Below are 11,958 nucleotides of genomic sequence, written 5' to 3'. Positions count from 1 at the left end.
ACGTCACTGAGTGGCAGCAAATACACCCACAAAACATAAAGCGTGCCAAAACGCACGTGTATATTTACCAGCGATAGTTCTTTCAACCACACGGTCCAATAACAGCGATGCACGAAAGGGGTAGTAAAACGGTATGCCTAGCGCATCTTTTCGATAGAAAATTCCTTTTTCTTTTACCATTATCCTTCGATTATGGGAAACGCAAACTGATGGCATCGACCAAACAAAATTGATAATTCGAGCTTGCTCGATATTTCTACGAGCATCCCCCCACCGCCTGTACAATGGGAACAGACCTGCCAACCCAAGAGTGGGGCAATGCGTGAGATTTGGTTTTGGGGCAATTGATGTATTAATGATAGTATATATAAAATTGTGGAAATTGGGGCAAATATCTCACGCATTTCTCACGCATTTTCATTTTTTCTTTGGGGTGATTGCGGAGTCTCACGCCCAATGCGTGAGGGTTGGCAGGTATGAATGGGAACCAATTCGGCGATAGTAATTCACAGTCGCGGATAGCATGATTTATTAATTTCCGTTTATGATAGTCGCTGCAAGACTAGTATTTCCACTGACCTCTCTTACCAGGTTGTATAAGTGTCGCATAGGGACACTGGATCTCTACACGACACTGGGTTGTATTGGTCAGTGAGTTTCATTAAGGCACGCGAAAATAAAGACGTCTATTTGCAAAAAATAATAGCCCTACGTCGCCAAGTATTTGTCAACGCAAACGTGAATGGGAATGAGATGGCGTGAACATAATTACCATTGACGATAACCAAATTATTGCGGCATCAACCTCAAGATACAGCGATATAGCGTGAACCAGCCTTCAGAGAACTTCTCACTAATAGAGCTTAAACTGCCAAACCTAAGTAAACTATCAGTTTAAGCCATCTGTAAATAACCTTCTGTAAATAACTTTTTGCAATCTTTAAATTGCATTCTCTCGCGTTGACACTAATTCTTGGGCTTTCATGCTGCAAAAAAGAACGGTGCAAGGCAAACTTTTATTGTCTAAACTGTGGCAGGCGTCATTACAGTGGCTAGCAAATGCCAGTTGAGCGGATCAAGTAGACTCTAGTTATACAGGTTATGTTTTAATGGTAAAGAGACAATGAACATGGCGTTTGGATGAGCTGTTATTTAAAAGGTTTTTCTGTGTTGTAACAATCAAAAGCAGATTTCTTTCAATTTACCAAACAATTAAAATACATGGTTAGCTAGAAAGGAATCATAAAAAGAAATAACTTTTGTAAAAGGAAAACAATGCATTGTTAAACCGAAATTAAATTTATTTGATTCAGCTTTTACAGATTTATCTCTGTGGCCTGAACAAATAGAACAATTTTATAAAAATTATTGTACAATGCTTAGTTTATATTGCCTTTATAACACTTAAAAAGAACACTAAAAGCCTAATTACTTCTTAAAACCATTTTCTCACGATTCACTTTTGTAGTTTTTGTTTTGCCAGCATGACGAAATGCCGACAAATGCAACTACGGAAGATCAGATCTTACCAGCAGGAGAATAGTACGTTACAAACAGACCAGACTAGTTCTGAACAAAAAAGAGCAGCTCAAAGTCAAACGACTGGGTGAGTTAATTCTATACTAAATTGAGATTAAAATCAGCTACAAAAGGCCTTCAGTGACACCAAAGAAATAAACATACCTTTCCTAGATGGATTCATATATTATGCTCTATTCAAAACAAGACTGTGTTGCAATCCAGCGTAACACAGGCTCTTGGGTAGTAATAGTCGCTTGCAGACTCAAGTTTCTGTGTAATATAGTTTACAACTTAGCATAGTAATAAGCCTGAAGGAACCCATTTTGAAGTAAGGCAACAAACAATAATATTCTCCATAAAGTTAATTTTATTCTTTAGACTGTAATCTTAGCAAAAACCTGTATTATGTCATCACTGCTTCATATCAATGGGCTATGAATAGCAATAATGTAAAATGATTTTGCGGGCCAGATAAGATTGCAAGGCCGGCCGGATGTGACCCGCGGACCGTTAGTTTGACACATGTGCTTTAGACTGTAATCCTAGCGAAACATTTTAGTGGTTGTAGTGTGCAAGTTGGTGTATTTAAAATAAGTTACTGCGCATGCTACAGTGCTGTCAGAAATCATGAGACTGCTGAACAATTCATGCCTTCGTTTATTTTTACACCGCTGCTAGGGCAATTTGATCTAAACCATGGCGCGAGTTGTTCAACTTGCCTTGCGATACTATCGCAAAATTAATTATTTGAGAATACAATAAGCAAATATCCAGGTAATCTTTCGATTTTTGTCAAGGTCTATTGCATACATATTTTTATGAAAAAAATTAAATTCAACTTGCTGCTTATTGGAAACTTACTTCACATTAGGCGTTAGAAATTTCTGCATTTATTGATATATGGCTTGTGGTTTCTAGCAAAATTATGCCAGTAAATCATTCAGCGCTATGAGCAAATCCTTTTAAAATATAGGGTGGTCTCATAATTTTTGATGGCAATGTAGATTGCAGATTATTATTGTTTCTAATATACATTGAACAAGTGAAAAACAGCACTAACCTTGCATCCATCGCAATTGTCGCAATTTTTAGATCCCTATTTTTATTTCTTTAGAACAAAATTTTGTGAACATTGAGTTGGGGCTTCAGAGATGAAAAAATAGAGAAGAATCCCACTACTGAGTAATAAAAAGGTAGCGTTTAAGTATGCGTTTAAGTAAGCTTAACGTTTACGTAAATACGTTTAACGTTAAGTGATTCTACCCCTACCAAGTAACACTATGCTTATACAGTAGCTTGCCGTTTTATTGCTCACTAGTGCAGGGCTTCTCCACTCGTTTTCATTGCCAAAACACCTATGACTGACGAGGCAATCTTGCACCCCTTGTTTAGTTGAAACCTTAAAAGCTCAAAACATAATGGAAAACGAACATACTTAGTATATACGACAAAACTATATTATTGGAAAGTCATTCTAATGTGGGATATTATGTGAATTATCCCCTAGGCTTTCCTGTGATTGGTCAGTCCTACAAAATCTGACTTTCACAGAGAGCGAGAAGACTGTCAGCAGGGCTTTCCCTATATAGGGCAGAGAATCATTGGTAAGGCAAGCTTCAGTGAGGTGAGCAGAACATGGAAACTAAGCTACTGAGCTGTCATGTCTTTTTCTTTTGCTGACAAAAAACTTTCAGCATGTGGCGGTCTAGGCAGATGTAAACCTTCATGTAGCAACGGAGGCCGCTGATCAGTTATTGGCCCGTGCTTTGTGAGTAGGGACTGCCGTTAAGTGTATTGTAGCTATTGTGCTACGTAGCTATTGTGCTACGTAGCTATTGTGCTACGTAGCTATTGTGCTACGTAGCTATTGTGCTACGTAGCTATTGTGCTACGTAGCTATTGTTCTACGTAGCTATTGTGCTACGTAGCTATTGTGCTACGTAGCTATTGTGCTACGTAGCTATTGTGCTACGTAGCTATTGTGCTACGAGGCTATTCTAAAAAAGAAAGTTGGTGTGTCATCGCTTCAGCTTGTGGCGTAACATCTTTTGGGCGTTTTCTTCGCATCTACCAAAAGTCCAACGTTTTTCCACAGTAACAAAATGTAAGAAAGCAGCTCATTTTACGACCATTTACTTGTTTCCTGTGTCTTTTCTCCTATCATTGGATTGAAACATGGTTCCTACTGGTGAGTGTATTGTTCAGATTAATTATTTTCAGGATTGATGGCATTTCAACATGCATTTTGTGTAAATCACAAAAATTAGAAACTGAATTCACATAGCTCAATTGCTGTAAATACATTTTTGATTTTTAATGCGCTTTCTGAAAGTGTGCGATAACCAGTAGTGGCATGAGCTTGCAAATTCCTGGAGAAACCTTGCACTAATGCTAAAAGTTGAATTTTTCAACTTTTAAATCGAATCAAATATTTCGAAACTTATTATTAAAACCGTTATTTATTCCAAGCAATAATTGACTGTCATCTATAATGGTTGTAATGCTGGTTCAAACTATAGCTAAACCAAATAACAGGCTAGAATATGCCCCATCTAACAGAAGCTTCCTGAGAAAAGGCAGGACTGAAAAGATTACATTACATTTCAAACATTTAGAAAATACTACATGTTTGAACCAACATCAGCAACATTAAACAAAAAAACACTGAAGCTACATGCAGAAAACAATCGCAATCCTAACCTTGTAAAACAGAAAAAACATAGAAAAGATGACTCCGTATTTGTCAACTTGATGATCTGCAACTGGGTGGTTTATATATTCAGGAGGCCCAATTCACATCTCAGATTACGAAATTTTATTCAAGGCATACAAAACGAAAACGCTACAAAAAGGAAACGCTACAAAAAGTGAGCTTTGAATATGAACCCATATTTGAAGTTGTTAGTATTGGCAATGCAGAAACAAAAGTTCAAGCAAGTGAAGTCTAAACAATTGCAGTCTAATACCATTTAAAATGTACTTCATGTACTAGAGCTGAAAACAAATAGGTTTTCAGTACTTTTTGCAGTACGAACATTTTCTTTGCTGACTAAAGGATCGTTCTTGAAAACTGCGCTCAGCAGAAATGTTCATGAACTAACAAATAGTCCATGGACCAACTCATGGACCAAGAGGTCCGCTAGCATTTCTACTTGAAGCAATTTTCGAAAATTATCTTTTAGCCAGCGAAGAGAATGTCTGTACTGCAGAATAACATGCTCCTGTGCAGTCGGAGCATATAATTATACCAGAGTATAGCACATATACCAAAATATGCTATGTCATGTTATGGGGATGACACTAGCATATGTGTGTCTACTGTTCATTTACCTCACTCGTCACCATTCAACCACTATTTTTTACCATATGCCGGTGGACAACACCAATATATGGTACTAATGCTTTGGACATGCTAACATGCAAAGTACCATATTAGCTTAATGCAGTAGGTTGCTGATAGGTGAAGAATTGTTAAAAATGGATGCAACTTTCTGTGCATTTTTGGTATATAACAAGAGTAGGCTAATGTCTGTCCAGCCAATGCCTTAGTTGCAAGTTAAAAAAAGATAGCTTCATACAGGGTTTGAACTTAAAATTCTTATCTTGGTGGACTGTCAATCTAACAACTGTGACAACTATGCAGATGGTTATTAAATCTGACAATTTTTCATGCCTTGGTATTAGTCCTGTATAAAAGGCCAAATCACAAGAGAGTCATTTTATTATCAAGCTGTTGTGAAAACTACTAAACCTTTTCAAACAGCACACAAAGACGTTTGTGACCCTATACAAACTAAGCTTGTTTGCATTAAATCATGCATTGTTTCTTTTATTGATGACTTAAGTAGCTACTCTTGTGTTTTTTCAAAGAGAAAACTGAGGTTTTTGACCGGTTTAAAGAGTTTGAAGTGTATGTTACTAATCAAACGTGACTGGCGATGGCGCCAAATAATGGCCTAGAAGCTTTGGGTAGTATCTAATGAAAAAAGATACATAGGAGACTTAAGATCATTACTGCTCATGCTGAATCTTGAAAATATTTCACCAAACTCCTGTTGAAGAAATACAATGGGAACAGTTGCGGATAAATTAGGATCTACACCTGTAAGAGGTGCCAGTTAGGCTCCGGCACCTACTGCCAATAGTCACACAACCTGTGATGCAAGTAGTTCGAATTGCCAGCTAATACTAGAGTGATGATAAGGTTAATATCAATTCTCCATGTCACACTACTAGTTAGAGGCAAGTCACGTATGTGTCAAATAAGCATGCACTTTCATCATTTACATTGAAGGATTAAATAGTGCTGCACGATAAAATGATTTACTTCGATGTGATGATATAATTCAGTGAATGATTTTATATTTGGTCAGTTTTCAAGTCGATATGAATATTGAAGCCGATATTTTATCGAAATATCGGCTTATTTTATTTTGCAAAACTGGAGTTGTCGATTCTCATTATTGTAAAGAGGTGACAACTCCTGTTTTTCAAACGATATTACCCAATATCCTCTCATATCATTCATGTTAAAGCCTACCACTATATTTCGAAAGACGACAACTCCAATGTTCAATATTTTTCAATATTCAATATTTTTAGAGACCAAGTAATCAAATGTACATGCAAAGATATCGTGCAGCACTAGGATTAAAAACTGAAACCTTTAGTAAACGCCACCATACAAAAACGCTGTAGCTCGACGTTTTTTCCGTACTGTGTATAAGCCAACTAGAATAATGATTTTTTTAGTCAGGTTTGCAAGTCAAGTCTAAGTTCTTTTAGGCCGAAGCTGTAACTATAGCCATTTATACAAGAAGTTTCTTGTCTACTCAAGTCACGTCAGAAACTCTCCATGAGCAGGGGTTTGAACAAAAGCCAAACAGTTCTCATTTGCGTTGGCGAGTATTTGGGTAGGTGGTTTGTTGTCGTGTCCCTGACCAGTTTAGGCAAAAACTCGGTGTTAAAAAGCATGCACTTTTTCTGCTGTTTAGTTAGGTCAAACAAGTATAGTTTGTGCGACTCCAAATCATATAAGCTTGTCTATTTCATATAGATTTGTATAAAATTGATGAAACTTGACTGGGTTGAGCAATATCGAGTAAATTGAAGGAGACACCTCTGCAAGTGACAGTAATCGATGTGGGCTGTACCAAAGCATCCAACAACTATAAGTTTATCTAATCCTTCTAGCAGAAATGGGAGCTACGCCATTTCAGTCACTCAGACTAACTAGTCAGATTTCGTACTGAAGAATACAGCAACTCGAGCATAGATGCGAATCCTAAAGCATGCATGACTCCCAGCATTATTGAACCGTGAGGCTATATCTATTTTGATGCCTTCACCGACCTGCAAGCAAAGGAGCTAGTAGAAGCTTCTAAAATTTAGTGGTTAATCCTTGATTGCCAATGGCACTTGGGATCTAGCCAATTTGCTTTTGAATTTCAGCGCTACTGGCTCTAAGTGCATGTTTGGGCAAAAAGGATAATTGGTTCATATGTTATTCAGTAGTAAAAAAGGTTTTTTGCAACAGGCCAGGCTGAAATACAAAAAACATGTCCACCAATAATCATGTATTCATTCCTTAAAACCTTACTTGCTTATGGTACTAGCAACAATATGCACATATATGTTTATACATATACTGCATTATTTGATGGTCATTTAAATGAAGAACATGAGACGCAGCGCTACGAAGGCTTCAAAAACTCACGAAAACAAAATATTTTGTGCCGATTAAAGAAGTTGATTTATTAACTCAGTATACATGTATACATATAATATATATATGTATATATTATATGCATAAATGTATACTGAGTCTATAAATCAACATATTTAGGGGCTCAGTATATATATATATACATATATATATATATATAAATATACTGAGTCCCGAAATATGTATATTTAGGGATATATATACTATATATCATATATACTATATATCATATATAATATATTATTATATATTATATATATTAATATATATACACAAATATATAAATGTTTATATATACATTTATATATATAAATATATATACATTAATATATATATAAATATATAAATGTTTATATTTATATACATAAATATTTATATATATATATATATATATATATAGTATAATTAGTAACACTCAGACATGACTTAAATGTAGACAGAACCTCCACTGAGTGAGCAATGTCTGGTTGAGAATCTACAGCAAAATATAGAGAGATGCCAACCAGACATTGCGCATTTGGTGGAAGTTCTGTCTACATTCAAGTCATGTCTAACTGCTACTAACTATACTAGTAGAAAACTTATTGCGTTATCTGAAAAGCACTCCCATTCACAGTCATTTGACTGGGAGTGCACCAATTTTTCTTATATAAAGGGCAGCGAGGAGTGAATGAATTTCAGTAGTTTCAACAAAGCCAAGATCTAAAACTGTGGAAAAGGTAAGGATCGCTACACTACATGCATATACATACCTGCAATATTAATTGTTCAGTTACCGATTTGGTTTGCATAAATTATAACATTTTGACAATTTGCTCGGTAGCCTAACATATGAAGACCACAATGGAAAAACCAGTGATGTCACACTTTTGCAGTTTCGAGAAAATCAATCTTTAAGATTTGAGACTGGATCACGCAATCAAAATACAGCTTATGACAAATATATGTAGGTTTATTGACAGATACATAGTTTGGTGCTTATAAAAGAACATTTTTAACTCAGAATATTGGTTTTTTGTAATTCAGTGGTCAAAAATGAACACGCATGCTGGCAACGGACATCACCTATTTTTCCATTTGAATGCACTAAAAAGGTTTTGCTCAATTAAAAATTATGTTTTTTCCACTTCAAGCTATATTTAACTATTATATAAGTACTGAAGCACAATCATTAATTAATAGCACTTTAAAGTTTTTCTACAATGTCTAAATTTCATCACTATCTGCTGTCACATCACTGGTTGTAAAATTGTCAAAATATGGTTGATTCTCTAGTTTGCCAAATTGTTTAAGGACCTGCCAATCTTTATATTTTGCTTTGCTGACTGGCAATCGACTGATGGTAATGATAGTTGATTGAGTTCAATGATGAAGCTTAGACGGTTTTTAAATAGCACTCTTAATGTAACTGCCATTTCACGATTCTCTATAAAACACCATGAGCTTGCTTTCCGTATTGGCAGCTTTCACTTGAAACTAGGCCTTTCATAGGCCTAGTTTTCATTGGGCAAGCTGTCTGGAACATCTGTTTAAGATATTCTGTGTTATTAAAGAGCTTTGAGCTGTTAAGATAAATTGTATTAAAGGGTTTAGGATGTTTGCGAGCATTTCAAAACAACTTTACCCAATTAGACGGTAGATCTACATCTGACTTGCAACTCACTGCAGTCATGTCTCAATCACATCCTATGTAAGAATGTTCACACATTGAATAGCTTATTGTGATCTTGTTAAAAAAGATTCTCTCATGCACAAGCCAATGAAAATAGTGAATGAGTGTGTAGTTTTTGTTCTGTCCAAGGTATCCATCACAAAATGAATCTAACTGCACTACTTCGGGACCTATGTGACTTTCAATGGGGCCTTCTCTCTACTTTACACACAGTTATTAGCAAAGATAAATAATCGTTTTGTATTCTTTGCAGTGTAAAATTGATTAAAATCACTAAACAATTTTGTTACTTCTGCCTGTCATCTGCACGCAATTACAGAGCATGTTTACCGTTTGTATAAGTAATTTTCTCTTGTGTGGCTAGAAACCTTTTGCTTTTTAGCTTGCTTTTGTGCACTACCATCTTTTTTTTGTTTTTCTAGGCTTCTCAGTTTATTCTGAAGACTCAATCTATCTCCAGATGCCATTATTATTAATAAAGTTTACAAACATGCGTTACGCATTGATCGTTTCTGCTAGCTAAGCAACATTAAACAATGCAAGACCGCGTTAACGAGCAAAACGCTCTTTGATTGGTTAGCTATTGGACTTAGCCGATTTTTCCATATTACGGCTTGGACATCTCCTGCTTATTCATTTGAGCAAAAATTTAAACACAGTTTTTCATAGGATAACGCTGGTTTTTCCAAATTTTTAATTCATCATACAATTCTACAGTGCCAAAACTACAGATAGGTAGCACTAACTCCAAAAAAACAAAATGTGACATCACTGGTTTTTCCATTGTGGTCTTCATAAGTATGATGTTTTGCTCATGTCGCTATTGAATGTATTCAAATATTTTGATTGCATATTCCATATTGTAGGTGTTAAAAAGGTCAAAGACAAAATGACGAACATATGATTCTTACCTTAACTATGGATTCACTTGTATGATTAAAAGCGGCATCGAAGTACCACAAAGTGTTTTGTGCATGAAAGTGTTTGCTAACGACTCCATGAAACCACATCAACTTAAGCAACACTTTAGAAATAAACATGCAGAGCACATGGATAAATCAAAGCCGTTCTTTGAAGCTAAAGAGAGAGAACTCAAGCGGGCAAAACTGGATTCCACTGGCAGTTTTCATATCCAGGCACAGGCCATTACCGAGGCATTCTATGCTCTGTCTTACCGTATCGCCAGAGATAAGAAGCCACACACCATTGGTGAAACATTAGTTAAACCTTGTCTGCTGGAGTGTACTAAGATTATTCTCGGAAACACAGCCACTCAAAAAATGGCTGATTTACCACTCACAGACAGCACAGTGAAATCGAAGATCGATGATATGTGTGCGGACATAAAAAGGCAAGTAATTGAAAAGATCAAGTCGTCTCCCATGTTCGCCATTCAACTTGATGAGTCCACTGATGTTGCTAGCATTTCACAGCTGATGGTGTTTGCACGCTATGTACACAGAGAGACATTTGAGGAAGAATTTCTGTTCTGTAGTCCTCTAACAGAGACCACCACAGCTGCTAATGTTATGAACCTGGTTTCCGACTTCTTCAGCAAAGAACATCTGGACTGGGGCAAACTAATTGGAGTTTGCACTGATGGTGCTCCAGCCATGCTTGGCTGTCGTGCTGGATTTGCACAGTTGGTAAAAAAAGAATCCTTTAGTGGTGAGTACCCATTGCTTCATTCACAAACAAGCGCTAGCAGCAAGCTCTTCCCAAATGATTGCAGGAACACCTTTCTTCAGTGATTAAAGTAGTAAACTTTATCAAAGGCTCTGCCTTGCAAACACGCCTCTTCCACAAGCTATGTGAAGATATGGATGCTGTGCACTCATCACTATTGTTCCACACCGAAGTTCGATGGTTATCAAAGGGTAACATGCTTCTGCGTTTCTTCAATCTATGAGCAGAGGTCAATGAGTTCTTGAAAACTCATAACAAACCCAAACTACTGGCTTTAATGCGGGTGAAAGGCTTCCATCAGTGTCTTGCTTACCTGGTTCACATATTTGGTTCGATCAATGAAGTGAACACAAAGATGCAAGGTAGAGACAGAAATGTGTGGAATGTAACTGATAGTATCAATGCATTCAAGGACAAGCTCAAACTCTGGGTGGAAAAACTGGCTACTGGGAATGTAAGAGTTTCATTTCCAGTTCTGCATTCATTAGTTGACAATAAAGCTCCTTCCGCTTCTTTGCTTACCGACATAAAGCATCACTTGAACAGCTTGATAGCAGAGTTTGAGAGATATTTTCCAAAGTTAGATCCTAGGACAGAGCAATTGATGAGCCTGACTCGAGACCCTCTCAGGCGCAATGTCCACGAGATTCCGGAACAGCTTCAGGAGTTTTTGGAGCTGACAAACAACTCTGCATTAAAAGATGATTTCAAGGAGCTATCAATAGAGCACTTTTGGGTTCAGGCCCAAAGATTGTATTCCAACGTAAGCCTGGCCGCTTTCTAAATGCTCATACCATTTGCTTCCACATATCTTTACGGGTCAGCATTTTCAGCGATGCTAACCACAAAGAGCAAATCTAGAAATCGTCTGGAAGTAGAAGCTGACCTACGGTGTGCCCTATCTACAACAACTCCTAACATCAAAATTCTGGTCAGCTCCAAACAAACACAGAAATCGCACTAGTCTGCTGACTGTCTTACAATAATAGATATATTGAGTTTCAATATACATTCATTTTTAATATTCCATGTACATGTAAATATGACTGTAATAAATGAATATATACATGTATGTATATATATATATATGTATATAAGTTATATATGTAAATAAAGTTCACTATCTAGTTGCAGTGCATTATTTGAAGGAATTAGGAGAAGGGGCAATTTCTGTCTTTGGGTTTGGAAAAGGGGGAATGGGGCAAAAAAGGTTAAGAACCACTTGTTTAAAAGAAACATTGTGGGAAACGGTCAACAAAATGCAAAGCACAACTCACTAAAATATATCAGCTAAAGTAAATAAAAACTGGCAAAATTGCTCCCTCTCAGTCCGAACTCAGCCTGGTGTAAATGA

At 36.5% G+C, this 11,958-nt stretch overlaps 1 protein-coding gene across 1 annotated transcript in view; it reads left to right on the top strand.

Moving 5' to 3' along the window:
- Nucleotides 1-739: 739 nt before the first annotated feature.
- Nucleotides 740-11,958, top strand: part of LOC137387110 (uncharacterized) — a 29,169-nt gene continuing 17,950 nt past the window's right edge. Inside the window, exons 1-2 of the mRNA XM_068073412.1 lie at nt 740-881; nt 1,484-1,606. Of these exons, the coding sequence (XP_067929513.1) occupies nt 1,485-1,606 (122 nt within the window). The 5' untranslated portion in view covers nt 740-881; nt 1,484. The remainder of the gene's footprint in view (nt 882-1,483; nt 1,607-11,958) is intronic.

The sequence above is a fragment of the Watersipora subatra genome, chromosome 2, assembly GCF_963576615.1.
Source record: "Watersipora subatra chromosome 2, tzWatSuba1.1, whole genome shotgun sequence".
Taxonomy (NCBI): domain Eukaryota; kingdom Metazoa; phylum Bryozoa; class Gymnolaemata; order Cheilostomatida; family Watersiporidae; genus Watersipora; species Watersipora subatra.
The sequence above is the reverse complement of the archived record's forward strand: the minus strand, read 5'-3'. Positions and strand labels throughout refer to the sequence as shown.